Source organism: Phasianus colchicus, chromosome 12 (assembly GCF_987193195.1).
Source record: "Phasianus colchicus chromosome 12, bPhaCol1.hap1.1, whole genome shotgun sequence".
NCBI lineage: Eukaryota > Metazoa > Chordata > Aves > Galliformes > Phasianidae > Phasianus > Phasianus colchicus.
The window spans coordinates 11,231,166-11,250,218 of record NC_143447.1 but is presented as its reverse complement, the minus strand read 5'-3'; the positions used below and the strand labels follow the sequence as shown (position 1 = coordinate 11,250,218).

Here is a 19,053-nt window from a genome sequence, read left to right as displayed (position 1 = left end):
GACCTTCTAGCACGCATACGAAACAACAGAAATAGAATTGATTCCCCACTACATATATGTGGAAAAGATATTTAATTGTAAAATAGAAAAAGTAGACCAGAGTACAGTTTTAAGGGTAATTGTCCTGTATACAGTATAGGTAAACTAGACTTTTTGCTTAACTTTATATAAACAATTCCATAAAAGCAGTGAAACATGGAACAACAAAGCAAAGCACAAAGAGTTTTATCTTACAAAAAAAAAAAAAGGAACCTGCACAGTAGTTTAAAATTTAATGTAACACAGCACTGAACAATCTTAAGGCAGCTCAGTCTAAGCACAGGACCAGAAGCCAGGAACTCCTGAGATCTCTTCCTAGGTCTACCACAGATTCTTGTGGTCTCAGACCAATTGTTTAATACTCCCTGTGTTGCGCTTATACCAGTTATAAAACTGAGACAATAACACTCACTTACCTGCCTCAGGCAGTACAGTAAGGGTTCTTTAAAAGATTTTACGATGCTCTGAAGATGTAATGTGCTATATAAATCCTAAGCGTAACATATCACTGCACAGACACACACAAACACAGTATCACAGTGAAGAACAATGATGCCGGGTAAGAGCAGCATCACTAGAACAAAAAAATTGCTTGACCAATTGCATAATTAAAATGCAAAGTCTGTTTAGAAAAAAAGTATCACTGAAATGATTTCAAGGCTATTGGGGAAAACAGATCAATAAGAATACTCTAAAATAACTAGTTGTGTTCCAGTGGAGACATTGTTTTCTATTCATTTCTGAACTTTAAAAGGTTTGTCTCTGAAAACTGCAAGACGCACAAAGTGACGTTGCAATGCCTCCACCATCAAACTTCAAATCATCTCTTATGAAAATTAAGATTTTGGTTTTGTTTTTTTTTTTAATTACAAATTACATTCTTCAAGAAACATACCTTCCACAATAAAACCAGCTGCTAGCTTACTTCCAATGACCTATAGGCTAAACATTGCTCTCATAATTTGCCCTCCTCTTCGCTGAAAAATACCTATGCAAGTTGTATGCGTAGAAATTATAAAAACATGCAGCATATGTACAAACCAAAAAGTTTAAAAAATATTAGCTTCATATACATGTAAATCTACTTGGATATACCTGAAATTAAATATAAAAATTTCACCGCCTAAAAAAAAAAAAACAACAAACCCAAAAAATGGTTTTCAGAGAATCTGAGACAACTACTTAAAGCTGTACAAAGATTTCCATCTGGAAATGTCTTATTCAGAGAAGTTGTTACCATGTAGAAATAACTGTTAATTCCTTTTGTCACATAATTCATTTTCAAGTTGTCAGATGAATCAATATCACCCTTAAAACTGTTCTGTTTTTCAGAAGTTAGATTCATATTAAAATCAAAAATTTCACAAAAACATTGGCTTCGTGTTTCTGGATCCCTTCAAAAAGATTTATCAACTCATTTTGAAACTGTAAAAAAAACAACTATTTACAGTATTTCATTTTAAATACTTTTCACAATTTCTAAATTCAGAGTTTTTATGTTACAAGAAATTCATCAGAGCTCACGGCTTAAGTCCAGTTATCGACTTGTAGCATCTTCTCATCATGTAATCCTGTGTCTGCACCTATACAGAGAACAGTTCAAGATTGTACTGCAGGTTTTTGAAAGTAACAGGCTTTGCAGTATGTTCTTTTTTATTAAACAGCTTCTTTATTAGTCTGGAGGCGGTTCATTGCCTCTAACTTCTGCCGATAGGCCTCTGCTTCTTGCTCTTTCTTCAGAAGCTGCTGACGGTATTTTTGTGCTTCTCTGTTTGCCTCATCCAGCTGCTTCTGGAGAGTTTCTCTTTCCTATTAGAAACAGAACCAGCAACATTTTGTCAAACATGTATCAAAGCAGGTTAAAATGGTAAATACTTGTTCTTTACATGCAGCTCAAGAGTTAGGGCATCATGTAGAAATTGTGTGGTCCTTACCAGGGCAAATCTATACTAATGCTGCTGAGTAAATTAGACATGAATCATGACATCAGACAACTCCTCTCAATAAAGTCTGAAGTCTAAATAAGCCAAACCCAAATCTCTTTCACTGCAAAGACACCAAGCCAGCCTTCACAGAAAAACAATGAAGTACAAAAGTGGATGGACAATGACAGCAATCAAACATCATTAACATTCTCCCAGTCACTCAATTCTCTGTGACTTTTTTTTTAGTTAACTTCTAATAGGACTGGAATTCAATTCAATATGATTACCTCTTTCTGTTAAGCATTCTGTTCTGCATAGGTTTTTCTCATGAGGTAGTTAGAAAAACTGTTCCCTAACAGCAGTGTGCACCAGAAGGCAATAGCTGCTCACTAACTGGAATTTAAGACCTGGTTTCTAAATGAAGTGATTTGGAGTGACTGATAGCACACTTCTAGAGGTATAACAGCAACCCCAAGGACACTGCATTGTTATGAATTAAGAGATAGTTAGCTAGAAAAGCTTTTTCAACACAAGGAGTAATGTATCTGAGGAGAGCTGTAAAAGTTTCCAAACAAAACACAGAAAATATCGCTTCTTATGAGGCTGCCTTAGAAACTAAGGAGAATGTATTCCTATCTCCTCTGACATAGGTATTTTGTTTGATCCTGTACTGAGCCTAATTGAAAAAAAGCTATTTGCTTGGAAAAATAGTTTTGATCTTCAACCACATACTATTTCATTAAAGCGCATCATGTTTTATGAGTAAGGTACATTTGATTTCCCTTTGTTCTTTCCACTACAGCTCTCTGTAGCCACAGAAGGGAGGCTGACAGAGAAACAATCCATCTCTCAGAAAAACAAAGCTGTCAAAAACTGAGACCATGAAAAAGTTGCTTTTTCAGCCTATATAGGTTCACATTCCCACTAAATACTGAAATAGTTTTCATTTCACCCCCCCACCCCCAGAACAGCATCTCTATTCTTCACATCTTTGATGAACTCACGTATTTTCATGATCACAGCTTGAAAACAGAAAATACTCTGCCTGCCTTCTACTTGCTACTGTTCTCAGTACTTGTCATAGCCACATTTAGCAGTCACATGCTGTACTGAATGTGCTTAAATACAGTAACACAGGTGATCTGATCACTGCTAGCAGCAGCATCTGTATAGCAAAAAAACAGGTGAAGGACAGATGCCATTAACAGGTTGATAAAGACTAGCTATAATACGGAACAGATGAAACTGTAAATGAAATCTGATTTTACACAAGGCTTTAAGAGCTAAAGGAAGCTAGCGTTGATGGGTTTGCTCCACTGGGAGCATGCACTAATAAAACAACAGCTCATCTGATCTTGTTGCATATTTGAAAACGAAGTTCAGTTTCCACATCTGAAAATCAGGATTCTGCTTGTTAAAGCAGCATTAGGAACAGGCAGCTCCTGTAGCAGCCGTGCTGACCTGTGCCAAATACTAAGGCAAAATTAATGGTAGAGCCCACATCTCACAAAGGACCTGAAATACACCAGACATGTTCCAACACCATTCTGACCTGTACATACTGCTATTTCTATAATTTATTATGTAATTTAAGCAGAACCAATATGACTTACTTAAAGTAGCCACGTAGGTATCAAGTTGAGGGCAAAGGAGTACAGACAGCTCCCAGGAGAGCAGCCAGAACAGGTATCCCACTACACCTAGGAAGCAGGCCTTCCCCCTTGAGCACACCCATATGCTGACCTGAGCATTATTTGCCTCACAAAAGTCACACAATTAAATGTCCTACTGTCAAGAAACAAAGCTGCAGAAAAATGAGAACTAGCAGCAATTCACCTGCCAGGGCTCTGTGGTCCATTACAAAACCAAGGCTCCGCCACTGCTATGGAGTACACACAAACTGCAAACACTTGGGGGTGGAGACCAAAACCCAGAATAAGTCTTTGTGCATTCTCCATGTAATAGAGAAACAGAGCCATGTACCCACAAGGGGTACAGCCACACTAAGCATGATAGCACACTATGGGCAGGATAGAGAAAAGAAAAAAAAAAAGAAAAACATCAGTGGCAGAGGTAAAACCAGTATCTTCCAGGCATACTGGCAACTCACGGCATGTTGGCTAGCCCAAGAACTAATAGGTGCAGTTCTTAAACAAATTTAGTCTTAATATAAACAGAATAAGCTGAGGAACTGGGACCAAATGTACTGAGCGGTGAAAGAAATCAGTACTTCTGGATGAACAATGTATACCTGCTGTGGACAGATCAGTAAAAATTAGTTCCTTAACTCTGACATCTAAAATTGGGGACTATAATTGGGCTCTCAATTTCAGCAAATCTAGAAAATGTTCTTAGGGTGCTCTTCAGAACATCCTAAGAAATGTTTTAATTCCCTAAAGTCCTTTACAACTATATAAAAATCAATTCAGGTAAAAAGTCAGAGAAGTCTGAGTGCTCTTAAGGAATCTTCTGTTTTATGTGGGAATTTTCTTTACTATGTACAACTTTCCTTAACAGCCTACATGTTGAAGAGAGGGGACAGCTATAATTCAAATACTTAAATAACAAATAATTTAAAAAAACACACTAAGCAGGATAAGGAAGGAATATGAATTCATTAATACAACTCATTTACAATTATGACTTTTTTTAGTCTAATTGTCCTGAACATTTCCAAAGCATGTCACCTTTCCAACATGCAAAAAAAAAAAAGACAGTAAAATTCAAGAATGAAAATAAAATTCACTGTATGTTAATGAGTTGTGTGTGAAAATGAAAAATTGTATCTGCATGACAAGGATAATTTGTTGCTGCCATCACATAGTTTACAGAAACTGCTTGAAAATGAGCTGCAGTGGTTGAATTCAACAGACCCAGATGAGAAAGTCAGAAATCATCACTATCATTCACAATACTCTCACAGGAACATTTGTCACCTCACATGAGTGGGAGGGAGTTCAACTTAAAAGATCGTCAAACTACAATTAACTGTTCATAAATTATAAATGTAAAACATTGGAAGACAGCACTCTTTGCCTTGAATCAAGTCTTTGTAATGAAATAAGAGGAATGAATCACCAACAAGGCAAAGAAACTTATCTTCAATAATAGAGGTTTTTCACATTAAATATCTTTTTTTAATGATGAAGAGTTCCACTCTCTCCAAATTCAAGTGTATACTTGTGTTAGCCTGTCAAGCAAAGTGATTTGATGTGCACACCTTTAACGCCCCAGTTACCAAAGACAGGAAGCACCACACTTGTGGAGCACACTGAGGCTCCTGAAGTCAGCTGGCCTCTACAAAGAGAGAGAGGTCTGCATGTGCATTCAGTTGTCCAATCAAGGATTAAATCAGTATTCAAAACTTGCACTCTGAAGTAACAGATAAAGTTCATTTTAACCAACTACTTTTAAGATTCCAGAAATGTTTTCAAAACATGTAATTGAAGCTGGAGTCCTCCCAGAGAATTATTTGTATTGTTTTAGTGACCATCTTCAACTAGGAGCAGGTCAATTTATTATTAACCAATCAGCATTTTTTTTCTTTAGCTAATGATTATTATTTACTGTGATTTCCTGTAGGAATAATTCAAGCGGATGTTTAAAAACGTGAACAAAAGAAAAGTTTTTATTGTAATAATCATACATTTTTTAAAAATGCAGCAAGAAAATTAAGTGTTGTGATGATATGTAATGACCAGAAAGCTGCAAAAGCCAAAGGTATTTGATATGACAACTTAGGGACAGAGAAATTCAGTGATGGAAAGTGGCAATTACTGTTATTAGACAAGGACAACGCATAGCGCAAACTGAACAATAAACAGTATTCAATTAGGCACAAAGTGTTATTCAGTAATATGAACAGAAGTTAGAATACAACTTTTGATAATGGAAGTATCATGGAGTTGACAAAATGAGAACTCACAGCCTAGCCAAAGCTGACGGCAATTTCCTTAAACTTTTGACCAAAACTAGTCAGCACAGTTAGAAGTAACAGAAGGAGGAATGAGATGTTTGACTTACTTGGCTTAACATATATTTAGAAAAAAATAAAGCTACAGCTTTAAATTGAAAAGCTGCATCTATCATACATGAAAAGCTCTTTTAATATCAATTGGTCTTCCATGTTGTATTTTCAAAAAACTTTATAACGCAGAGATGTATAATAGTAACAGCTCCAGAATTAAGAAGAAAAAAAAGAGATAAAAACTGACCAACACAGAATCTTACTGTTTCATATTTCCATTAACAGTTATCTTGAATGGAAAGGAAACATTGCAAAGACTGTGATCTCACAATCAGGACAAACATATGGCCATAAAAGACAGATGAGGGAACACCATTCTCATTCACTGCTAGTGGAAAGAGTTGAGTTATGTGATAACATTATCAGCATCTAGTTTTAAAGACTAGCTAGTGATCTTAGAAGGGGGAAAAAGCTAATAAAGACTTAAACAAATAACATTTGTATGTGCACAACCAGATGAAGCAAACAGCATGCCTATGTACTTTTTACAACAACTTTGTAACAGATAAATTCCAGTAACAGAGGAAACTGAACAAGTTATTGTATCACACTCTTCATTCTGCTTTAACACAGAAACTTAACTCTAAAAAACCAGACAGCCAACCACATATCCAGTGCTGAACACTCTGGTTAACACACATCATGTAATAGACTCCTTACTTCTATTTCTGCAGACTCCACACGATTTTCAACAATCTCAATGCACTGTCTCTTGACTGGTGGTTCTTCACTTATCACTGTTTCTTCAGCAATATCTGTTGCTGGAACTGTTAATACTAAAAACATATATATTTAAATGCACTTTTCTTCAAGAAATAGTTACACAAAATAAAACTCATACAGTTACATAATTTTATAAGCTGCAATAAAATGCAATCTTTCCCTTAAGAAAATGCAGCTCTACAAAAGTGGAATTGCAGAGGCCAGTGCAGGGAAAATTTATTAAAGCTTTAGCCATTTGTATAATGCTATCTGATAAGTAGCTGTATTTATTCATCAAGATGGTGGACCAAAACTTTTGTCTTTCAACTTACAACTCTTCATGCTCCACACTGGGAATCTTCATGAGTAAACCAGAGAGGGAAGCATTTTTATCTAAACAGAGCTGGCAGAGCATCTTGAAAAGAAACCCCCAAAAAGACACGTGTCACAGAACAGCACTTAGTGTACTAGAAGCTTCCACAAAGTACACGTGGTCCAAAAGGAAGAGACAATCTGTGTAATTCTGCTTTTGCTGGTTCTGAGACTACTCCTCCAGAGTAAACTTACTGAAGATGAAGCCAGTAGTTATCACTTTTGCCTTAGATACATCATTTCTCACACATGTAGTGTAATTCTTTTTCTCCTAATGCTGAACCTCAGCTGACCTGTAGCAGCTCAATGAATTGACACAGCTCACGTGCCTGAGCCTTTTACAGAGCAAGAATTCAAAAACATATCTGCGCTGGTAGCAATACAGCATTTTCCAAGCTACCTGCATTTAACAACTTATTACTGTAACTGAAATGGTTTCTCAAGCTCAAGAGGCACAAGCTTCCACTCACCTTGCTGCCCATCTGGCATGGTCACAATTATTGGTTGCCCTATTCCACTGGTTGGAATTGAATGCAGATTACCAAGCTGAATGCCATCTGTAACTATAGTAATAACTTGCTGTCCTCCAGAACTGACAACTTGCTGAATAGCACCATCCACAGATTCTGCAGTCACCACTTCTTCTGTTGCCACAACTATCAACAGAAAAACAAGGAATTAAGTCTATTTATAAATTAAGTTTCATTGTTTCAAATGCATTTTAGCCAAGAAAAAATTCTTCCACATCTTTTCAAATTTGATCTTCCCCAATTTAATGCAATACCACATATTCTATATATTATGTTGTTAATGAAATTCTTTCACCAGGTGCATACAACACACTCATGTTTTGCAATATACATGCAATTTTGCCCTATTTTACCTTGCTCATTATAATCAGGTTTTTATTTAGAATGTTCCTAATAGACATACCCCACTCAAAACTGAGTATTTGGGTTCTGCACTGACATGGCAGCAAGAGGCTGAAAAGCACAGCCATTCCTCAACAAGTACCTTGCCAAGTGTATCTCAGGACACAGCCCTGACTTCTGTACCTATCACAATGGACTTCAAGACAGTAACATACTAAATTACCTCTACAGAGCCTTACAGCTTTGTTTGTACCATACATGTTCTTCAACCACAAACGTGACTTCAATTACAATACAAAGCACAGAACACAACTAAATGAAACGTTCTGCAGAGGTGACATTTTTAAACCTCAGAAGAAGGGTAACACTAAAAAAATTAAAATAAACATTGTACAAGTATAACTTATAATAGGTAAAAATAAAAATAAAATAAAATCCCAGCTCAACTGAATACTCATGATTCAATAACAAATATATAGTAGTGAACTCTCATTGCTCTTTTACATTACATGTATAAATCAAATTGAGTTAAAAGAATGACTGCATCCAGAACTACAGCATGCACTATACACACAGTAACCTGGGCCCCACACTAGCACTCCTATTTTTTAAAACAAGATACTGATACTGAGACAAAGAGCAAGATGACTGGTAGTGCAATCAAAGAATTTCAAATACGTAACTCTGTGATTCACTTTCAATTTTTGAGGGTAAAAGCAAAGCCTTTGATTTAAATAAGAGACATTAGAGGGCTTCCTATCTGCAGAGATCCAATTAAAACCCTATAGGCCATGTTGTGATGCTCCAGATGAGAGAAGGTAGATAAAAATCTGAAGCTTTCATCTTTTAAATTATGATATAACACACTCAAAAGTCACTGTGTAGTACAAATGACTGCAGTCATTGCCTTCTGAAAATCATTATGTTCAGAGATTAAGCCCTGCTTACATGTTCACAGAGTGTTTATTCAGTAAATCAAAACAGTAAGTCCTGTATGAATAAGTGGCATTGTGTTGAACTTGATTTGGCTCCCAAGTAAGGATGCAGCAGTAAGAGAGACTACTGTGAAAAAGAAAAAATCTAAGTTGCAAGTGCCAATACTAGCTACTGGGGCAAACAGCCCCGATCTTTCAGCTTCAGAATTAACACCATGCTTTCACTTAGAGAAGGAGACACTATTAAGACTTCTGTAGGAGACTTTGGAATAAAAACCTTCAAGATTTTGTCTGAAAAGTAGATACTGATGTAAAAAATAATCATCCCAGAAATACGGTCCTAATTCTTTCCTTGCTCTCTTTCTATATCAACATGGCTAGAATCACTAATTGATACACCTTCATATGATGAAAAATACTGGCATGATCTCCAGTGCATGCAGCCAGAAACACATGCCTCATCCCAACACCAAAAACACAGGTTAAACCAGACATTTCTCTGAATTTTCTTTCTATCTCAGAGGTCTGTATGTAACGACCCATATATTAATACATAACATCCATCTCCTCATATGCACTTCACAAGTAGAAGTTAAAACAAGCATTCTATACAGCTCCAGTCAGAAGCATTTTCCTTTCTTTGATTTTATAAAAACACTGTGTTTTTAAGTCACAAGGAACTAGAGGAAGAGATCACAGTAAAGTTAACCTGAAAAGGGGAGAAAAATCTAGAAAGAAACAGCATAAGAGGCAGAGCCCAAGTGCTTCATCCAAATGTATACAATCTCATATGAAGGAGACTAAATAAAAGGCTAAATGAAAGCCAAGCAAGAATACTCAGTTGTTTTTTTTTTTTTTCATGTTAAGGTCACTAAATATTCTGTTGCCTATCAGAGGAAATGTTAAGAGAAGTGCTGATTAAGTACATAGAAAGAACATCAGGGGCTATCTCCCATAACTTAACAGAAAAAAGCATTCATAGAAAACATTCTCACACCAATTGCAACTGGACTGTTGCATTCACAAAGATATGAATTAAGTCTCTTGAATAACGCTTGCTTTCAGCAAGAATGAATGCTAGTAACATTAGGCCCACAAATGCCCAACGTGGTCAGAAACCTCACTAAGAAATAATTGTTCACATATATCTACCAACCTTTCAAGTGAAAGAAAAGGAAAGCTTTTGTTCACACTGAAAAAAGAAATGAGATTGCATCCTCATTTCTGCATGAACAGCATCTCAAAAGATGAGTTATTTTCTTCAGTTTAGTTTATTAAATGAAGTTTAATTACATGGCTTTCTAACCTGGTGTTTCTGAAGAATTAGACAGTGGGGCTGATGCTTCTGCTAAAGCTGCTAATGTGGCTAATACTGACGTCGATGAATTTCCAAACTGCACAGCAGACACTCCTGTCTCATCTAATAGGAAGAAAACAAAAGTTAGCTGATAATTTGTTTTAACAATCAATGAAGTCCCTTTTATATTTTTATTGTACTGGAGTTACTAACATACACTGTTCTTAGTAATATTCTGCTAAGCCAGAGTGCTATTTTGTAAGCAAGTTTCTCAAGCAAAGACAACTTCTGCTAATTTACTGTATGAAGACTTGTTTTCAGTACTAAGATGTTTAGAAACAGATAAGAAATACTGAAGAAGAGTACATAAGTACTCTATTTGTACCATTATTGTTCCTCAAGTCTTTTCACTAAATGTAAAATCCTTTCACTAAATGTAGCTATCCTATAGACAACTAAATACCCACTCCACTTGATGTGTTTGCAATAGATACCAGACCTGTTAAGTTCACCACCCCTCCAGGTCCAATAATGAATTGTGGTGTTGCTGCATGTATTGTCACAGTATCTGGACTCTCCGGATTCGTATTGATTTGGTTCTGCATTGCAATCTAGGAGACAAGGATAATAATCATCATTCCAGATGTGGACATAAGTTATTTACATTGCAAAAACTAGAATTACTGTGCATGCCACTCATGCAGGAAGCATCTCCCTAGCTATACTTGTGCAATATACATGCAGTGTCATGCCTTGTGCTCTGTTAAGTGAATGAGAAAGTTTTTTCTGTCTTAAAGCTAAAGAAGTCTGTTGATGTGAGAGAGAATAACAGCACACTGCCATCTCTCCTTTTCATTTATCATACACACACAGGACCTAAATAATAAGGTACAGTGAAACCTTCCTGCTATGGCAATGTGTTAAATTTTTCATCGGTGAAGACACCACACGCTAAGAAAGTGAAGAAAACTTCTTGACTTTACAGGTAGTAGAAATACTCTTCAGCCAACTGATGTTTATTAACTATAATCTCATTTCCAACTAAAAACTAAACCAAAATCCAGCATTATTACTTAATATAATTGATACATGCTTGCTATAAAAGCTTAGCTCATCACATATCTAAACAAGTACTTTGCTCTCAGTTCCTTCAGCATCATGAATCAAGTTACCTGTAATATTTCTGCAAGGTCTTCATTCCCATTGTCTATTGCAATGTCCAATGCAGTTTTGCAAAATTTACTCTGAGCGTGAACATCTGCTCCATACTTTATTAAGAGTTCCACAACTTCTTGGTGGTTATGTTCAGTAGCCCAGTGAAGTGCAGTCATCTTAAGCATGTCCTTAGCATTGACATCAGCACCATGCTACAAACAAAAACATTGCATGAACTGTGTCATTAGAAGTATATGAACTAAACAACAGTGCTTGTGGAATGAAGCCCAAAACCATCTCTCTAGTAGTAATGTCCTGTTACCTTATTCTAACAGCCTTCTTAAAAGGACTTCAATCTAAGCACCATAAATTATTTATCTCAAAGGATCCCTAAAACATGACATCTCTTGGTTCTAAAAGCTTTTATTTACTCAAAGCCAAATTAAGGAGGAGTCTTCTTTTGGAACAGCAATAAATAACGTACCTGAAATCATGCTGACTGTAATACTGAAATCACGGCTGAGTAGAAAAACAAAGCACCCAATACATACAGTATAAATACTTACATCATTTAGATACTAGTTTCATAACTAAAAGAAAATTGTACATATTTTATCATAAGCCATTGTAAAATCCCTATCTCAGTCCTTGCTTCAGCAGTCTTTACCTTAAGTAAGACTTCTACTATGCTGGCATGGCCTTCTGAAGCTGCCATATGTAACGGCGTTCTGTCCACTTTTGTTCTGGCATCCCGACTTACACCTGCACGCAGCAGCACCTCCGTCGTTGAGTAGTGTCCATACTGTGCTGCCAGATGAAGTGGAGATGTTCCCAACTGCAGTTTAATGGGTAAAAAAACGTAGACCTTGAACAAATGGCAGTATGAAGAACTTCTTTTTCTAGAACTATCAAACTCAAGTATTAGGCCACCACTTCAGATTATTTTCTTTTCCTGACATCAAAAAAGGAAGCCATTGCAGTTTTCACAAAGTACAAAGAAGAAAAAAAAAAGTTTAAGATAGTTTTCAATAATACACTAAAAACAAATCATTGGAAGCAACTTTTTGAGGTACGCGATAGATTTTTTTTCCTCCCGTTTTTTCCAGCTGTGATGTTTCAAGAGACCTAACCTCATTTTTAGTGCTGGTCAACATGTCGTTTCACACCAAGCCAACACTGGGAGGGAATTCTTGAAGTCATTTAACTCCAATCTCCTGTTCAAAACAGGCTCAACTCTACAGTTGGTGACTAAATAGATAAAGGCTTCTAAGAGGTTCCAAATACCCTAAAATTTTAAGTTAAGTTAGAGAGACAAAGTCTCTCTACACAATCTACTCAAAGCATACAAATCTCAAAAACACAACCCACATCGTCCCACGTGTACAAAGTAGCTGGGGCTGCTCTCTTAATTCAGGACTCTTACTGCTCTAGATGTGTAAACACAGTAACTAGGAGGATGACTTCTTCCTTCTCCCATTAACCATTCTGAAGTTCACCTTAATAGGCATCACAGACTGTTATAAAAATTAGTAGGAGGTTAAATCACAGAAAGACAAGAAATTTAACTTTGAATTAGACATCAGATGATGTGACTGCAAATTATCCAAAAGGAACTCCCAAGGCTGGCAGTACTAAAGTTTAAATGTAATCATCCGGTTGTTGGGGCTGTTTAGGAAGTGAGAAAAGTAATAGAATTGATCAGACACTGCAAAAGTTTCCATTACCCAATCTGTGGTAAAAGGTGCTCCATTGGCCATCAGAATGCGAACCTCATCATCTTGTCCCGCTCGTGCAGCTTCTAGAAGTTTCTTTCCCAAATCTACTAGTGACATCTAGTTAAGGACATAAAGGAATAGAAAGAAAAAAAATACATAACATTAGGACTATTTTAAGCACACAGGTATTGCTGTAGCTTTTAATGACTCCTTCTTAATTACTCTGCAAGCCTAGGACTCTAAAACTGAAAAACTTAATGCAACACTGACAACAAACTTTCTTGATTGCAAGAAGTAGGCTGATCTCACAGTTACTCTTGTCAAACCTAAGTGATGTTAAGGGTGAAGATTTCAGGATTACAATGCAGCTTCCTACTTACAGCAAACTGAACTAGACACACATTTCTTATAAGAAGTGGTTCAGAAGCTCTCACCTGATACTGCAGCCTTCTGCTGCTTTGTCCAGCTTTCAAATGGTACTGCCAGAGCTGCCATGCCACATGTCCAAGGACATTACAATCACTTATCCAGAAATGCCTGTATATATATTAGAAGTACCACTATGCAAAGCATTTCAATAAATACAAAACACAGCACCTTTCTGACATCTTATCCATCACTATCACTTCATTTGTTCACCCTGAAATAACGTCTGAGTTCCTACCTAGAGCATGAAGCCATAGACATGTTTCTGCACTACCTGCACCAGACTGAAATGTCTGCCTGAAAACAAACATTACTGCCTTCATCAGCTGCCTACAGTTACTGAAAAAACATTCAAGCACAGTTCCTGAACCTCAAAAGCACTGACACATGAGCTGGAAAACCTTTGCATCATCTTTAGGTCATCTTTTTGACAACATTCAAGTGAAAGTTCAATGCAATATAGAGCATATAAAAGTATGCATTGACAAAAGACACCTAGCTACATTCCTACTACACTGAAGACTTAAACCCACTATCATGTTTGCTATTAAATATGTTCAGTAATAAAATTTAGAACAAAACCCTAAGTCACGCTACAAAAAAAAAAAAATACAGTACTAAGTTTTTGGCCTGGTATCTACATTTTCCACCGCCAGGATGACGAAAACAGCACCATGTTCAGCAATTACTTTCCACTCCCAAGCAAGAGTTAACCCATGTGACTAAAAACAGTGAGGCCGTGCTGCCTACTTCCTACACAAACTGACAGTACACAGTTCAGAAAGAAATCCCAATAGGGTCATTTCTTAATCTCTTTCCTTAAACCTATGCTTCTGTCACAAAGCCAACGTGTTAAGAAAGTCCTCTGCACCTGGGTCAACTGGCAAAATCTGTGTGGTACGTTGCTCAAAAAGCTGAAAGCTACTGATTTTAAAAGAAACTAGAAAGCAGGAAGGAGGAAAACATGCAAATGCAGAACCTCAACGTGTCAGCAGAGCCACAAAGAAGAACAGAAGTTGCTGTTAGCCTCAGAGTCCCCTCCACCAAGATAACACCCCATCTGTGCCCGCATACAGAATCCTGTCCAGTCAGACAAGGGAAGAGGAGCAGGAAGTCAGCCAGGATAGCACAAACACTGACAGTGGGCAGGAAGGCAAGGAGCATGGACAGACACAGAGGAAGAAACAGCAACTGACTCTCCGCCAAGGAAAGAAAAAGAGAAACAGGAATAAGAGAAAAATCTACTGTTCCTGTTAGACAGGGATGCTGTGGAGTAACAGTATGAAACAACAGCACAGAAGGCATTTGTCAAGTGCAGCAGTGAAGTAAACAAGCACAGTCCTCCCTTTATCCAGCACTCTTCTTATGGATGGGGGCTGCATTTCAGAAGGGAAAAGAACACGCACATGGACATGTTTTCAGGTTTAACACCACGCCGAGGCTAGCTAGAGTTTAACCAAAAACACTGAGGTTAGAAACTAATTCAGAAACACAATTCCTTTTCCTTGTACTTAATTTCGCTTTTGAACATCAGCAGAAAAGAAATAGTGAAGTTTAGGAATTACAGGGACTAAAGGGACCCTTCCCTCGGGCCCCTCCGAGCCCAGTGGGCAGAGCACCCACGCAGCACAGGGCTCAGCATGGAGGACAAGCCCCCACCAGCACTTGGCCTCAGCCATTAACCAACAAGCTCTTTGGTCGCTATAAAGCGTTTGTATCTCAAACAAGCACAAAACGTCACACAAGCTCCCTTATTTTTCAAGATATAGAGCTTTAACTTCAGTTACAAGGTCACAAGCACATCTAGCAGTGAAGCTTCGCATCTCACAGGGTCCTTGGAAGCACGCGTGGGCCACCTGGTGGATGAGCTACAGAGCCAACAGCCCTGCGCTGCTGAACTCGATACAAATCACCTTTATGCCAACACTGCACTACAACAGGGAACACTGCTGCCTTTCCAACACAACACTTGCACATATTCAGACACTTCCTACCAACAAATAGGAGCATTCACCCCAAAGCTGACTTCTACTCGGCAGACCCCCAGGGACCAGCACTGTGAGGGCAGCAAACCCTCAGGTTAACACCCCCACCCTTTCCCCAGTGCTTTCTCACTGCTGGCATTGGTGCTTACCAAGAAGGATTTGCAGAATCAGAATTTCTTTTTGCCAGAAAAATCCTTCAGCTGCCTGACTGCCTCCAAGATCATTCTGTGATACTGCAATAGCACAGTGACACTACCAAAAGCAAACTTCTCTATATAAACTTCTCATTAAAATCCTCTAAAAATCGGAGCTTCCACATCTCAATGTTAAACGGGTTCTGCAGTGCCATCAGCCAGGTGCCACGACATTTTGGATCCCGTCTTATATTCAAGTTGTATGTTATCTGAAAGGGAATACTCTCTCAGAGGGGTACGCAGCACCGCCTGCAGGTACAGCAGCAATCTGCAGGCAGAGGGATTGGTTTTAAGTTTGACTGAAAACACCACAGCATCTATGGGCCTGGTATTCTCAGGAGACCACATCTGGCCCTTACTCCCCTTCCACCACTGCAGCAGCGCACCCACGTTTGTCAAAGCCATCAGGCACAAACCAGAGCTGCTGCAAAACAGCTGTGGACAGGGGGACTACGCAGCTGCCAACACAATGCTACAAGGCATGTTCCTACAGGAGACGCAGGTGCGCCAGAACAGCATAAACTGCAGCAGCATGAACTGAATGTGTGATAACGATCTGTAACCGTTTCCAAGAACCCCAGAACAAACAAAGTCCTAGAAGACACGAGGAAAGAGGTTCCCCTGCCTCAGTGACACACAGCAGGATCGCATGGGAAGTCAGCTCAAGACTTACAGCTCTGGCATCCACTTACATCCCAAAAAAGACCACCCTTTCAGCAAGGCTTTTTTGAGATGGTAGGGAAAAAAAATACCCATACCACTTCCCCAGGCCCAGCCTTCAGAAATGCTGTTAGCCCACTGATTTCAACACAGCACAGTATCCCACCAAATCTAGAACAGCAATTCTAGTTAATTTTCTACACCTACCCCTACCACAGCAACACACTTATGATTACAGAGTTTAAACAGATAGTGCTGTTTAAGTCCTTAATTGAGAACTCCATTTTGATCACTATTAAGAGTTAACAGGGCTGAGGTGGTTTGTTTTTTTTCTTTTCAGCTGAGCAGAATACTTCAACTCTGAACAACTCTTCAAACACAACTTCTTGTTTCAATTATAGTTTTGTAACTCCTATGGGAACTGAAAGGCCTACACTAAACCTACACTCATCTCCATACAGCAGTGTTTCTTCAGAGGGTCAGCAGGATTCCATCTTACGTAATACCATTTAACAGTGGTTCTGGAGACCCGTGTAGGATAAATTCAAGAGGTTTCGTAGTGGTTTCTAACAGAATCATATACCCCTCCAAATGCATTTTGGCAAAGACTCCACATGTCACAGCTCAAATCTCAATATAAATACCACAGGCTTAAAGTACCCACACTTACAGATAATGAAAGTTATAGTGATATGCTAAGAGCAAACTGTTTTAATCCTGGCACCTTCAGCTTTTCTCGGGATTGTACTGCGCCCAGAACCAAATTCTCACTCATTTACTTAAACAGAATTATCACTTTTATGTAGGACTACGTAAGCACCAGAGGGGGAAAAAAAAAAAAAAAAAACAGAGAGCAGATCAGAAAAGCTAATGCTCGGCTGCATAGCTTATGGGCAAGGCATTCACACCTGCCTTTAAAAAGGTCTGTATTCCTTTAGGTTCATGCCTTAACTGAAAGTAGCACCAACCATCAAAATAACTCCACCAAATAGCATAAAAAGTAAAGAAGCCTTGCCATTAAAAAAGAGAGTGGATTTGTCTGCAAATGCAACATCTAAGAAGTAATATTATGCAACAAGGGTGAACCACTGGCACGCAGATCAGGCTGGCACTGCAGAGCTCTCACACAGGTTTGGCACCGAATAACAGGCAGTGGCATGCAGCAGAACTGACTGACATGAGGAACCCCAGGGTCTGTCGTGCAGCCTTGGAACAATAACACAAACACAACCTGAGAACCTCTCTCAGATTAAATGAAACTGGAAACATATCCTGGAAATGAGTCACCAGTCTCTTTAATTAAAGTAGCATTTTATTATGAGGTATTTCAACAATTTCTTGCACACGGGCTGAGAAAAACCCCAGAAAACACTGCTTTCAGGAATGAACTTTGGTCAGGAGGAAGAATGCCGTGGCGCAGTTAGATTGTGCCATGTGTGCTCTGAGCACACTGCACATTTCTGTGTCCTCACAGCATACGTGCCTCGTCCAAAGTGCTTCGGTCTCACCAGTGTTTTCAAAACTCACGGACAGCTCAAAGACACCGCGCTAGGGACCCACAGGGCGCTGCAACCGATATGAGTTACTAACTGTAAACGCGGAAAAACTCCTCCGGGGGATTTCAGCAACACCCCGTCGGCCTCGGCAACGCAAACCGCCCTGACTGCAAGGAGGGAAAAGCGGCACCGCGTCCCGAGCCGACACGCCGCCCCCGTGTTGGCGCTCCCACCGCAGGTGCGACGAGGAGCACAAAGCGAGGCGACGGACCGCGGGCAACGCCGAGCAGAGCCGCTCCCCCCCGCCGGGGCCGCTTCCCCTCAGGGCGCGTTGGCGCCAAGCCGGGCCCGGCGGGGCCCCGCGCTGACAGAACCGCGCCCCGGCCCCGCGCGAGGCCCCACGCGGCGCGGCGGGCCGGGCCGGGCCCCGTCCGGCTGCCCCGCGGGATCGGCCCCGCCGCCGGCGCCCCGCTCTCCCTCCCGCCCTCCCGCCGCGCGGCGGCCCCCGACCCCGGCGCTGCCCCGGCCCCGCAGGCCGCGCCCGCCGCCCGCCCAGGCCCCGCCGCGGCCCAGGCCCCGCCGCCGCGGCCCGCGCCCCTCGCACGGCGGGGTCCCCGGAAGGCCGGCCAGCGCGCCCGCTCTCCCCAACAGGAAATCCTGGCTGGGCTGGGCGCTGCGGAGGGAGCCGCGGCGCCGGGTTCCGGGGGAAGTGGAATTATTTTTTACCAGCGAAGAGATCAACTTCCACATCCGGTAACAGGGCCCTATACAAAGGCGCAGACTGACCTGGAAAAGCTTGGCCGGCCCGGGGGGGTGGGGGAGAGACGGGGCGCGGGGATGAGGCCTTACCGTGCCGCCGGCCCGGCCGCCGCGACGAGGAGCAGGGGCGCGGGAAGCCGCCGCTCATCGGCGCCCAAAAGCCCCACACAAAAGTCCCCGCTGCGCCCGGCGGAGGGACACGGCGGCAGAGGGAGGGGAGGGGCGCGGTCCGGACGCCCTCCGCCAGCGCGAGCCCCGCGCCCCGGGCTGAGGCGGAGCGGGCGGCCCGAGGCGGCGCTGGGAGGGGCGCGCGGCACTTACCATGGGGCGCGGGATTTATCTTATTACACAAAAATCCGCGGCCGGAGGGGCTCGGCGGAGGGATACGGCCTCGCCGCCGCGTGCCGCGCATGCGCGGAGGCGCGGGGAAAAGGCGGGGGAAGCGCGGGCTGGAGGGGCCGCCATGTTCCGGCCGCTTCCCGCCCGCCGGGGGC

General features: G+C 40.7%; 1 protein-coding gene across 3 annotated transcripts; it reads right to left on the bottom strand.

Moving 5' to 3' along the window:
* Positions 1-37: 37 nt before the first annotated feature.
* On the bottom strand, positions 38-19,029 carry GABPB1 (GA binding protein transcription factor subunit beta 1). 3 transcript variants are annotated; one of them, XM_031587669.2, is made up of 9 exons: positions 18,881-19,029; positions 13,049-13,156; positions 11,992-12,159; positions 11,342-11,536; positions 10,669-10,780; positions 10,179-10,292; positions 7,536-7,721; positions 6,652-6,767; positions 38-1,848 (listed from the first exon to the last, which is right to left on the bottom strand). In XM_031587669.2, exons 1-9 carry the CDS (start codon positions 18,881-18,883, stop codon positions 1,696-1,698), a joined length of 1,155 nt encoding a protein of 384 aa, XP_031443529.1. In that variant the 5' UTR covers positions 18,884-19,029; the 3' UTR covers positions 38-1,695. The 3 variants fall into 3 exon arrangements, with proteins under 3 accessions (XP_031443529.1, XP_031443530.1, XP_031443531.1); XM_031587670.2 differs by lacking the exon at positions 18,881-19,029 and adding an exon at positions 18,650-18,842; XM_031587671.2 differs by lacking the exon at positions 18,881-19,029 and adding an exon at positions 13,474-18,161.
* Positions 19,030-19,053: the final 24 nt, after the last annotated feature.

What these genes read in the sequence shown, in the direction of transcription:
- GABPB1 (XM_031587669.2), bottom strand. An exon ending in TAGTAGAAGTCTTACTTAAG is followed by an intron (nt 11,537 to 11,991) that starts GTAAAGACTGCT and finishes TTTTGTTTGTAG; the next exon opens with CATGGTGCTGATGTCAATGC. An exon ending in AGGGGTGGTGAACTTAACAG is followed by an intron (nt 10,293 to 10,668) that starts GTCTGGTATCTA and finishes TCTTCCTATTAG; the next exon opens with ATGAGACAGGAGTGTCTGCT.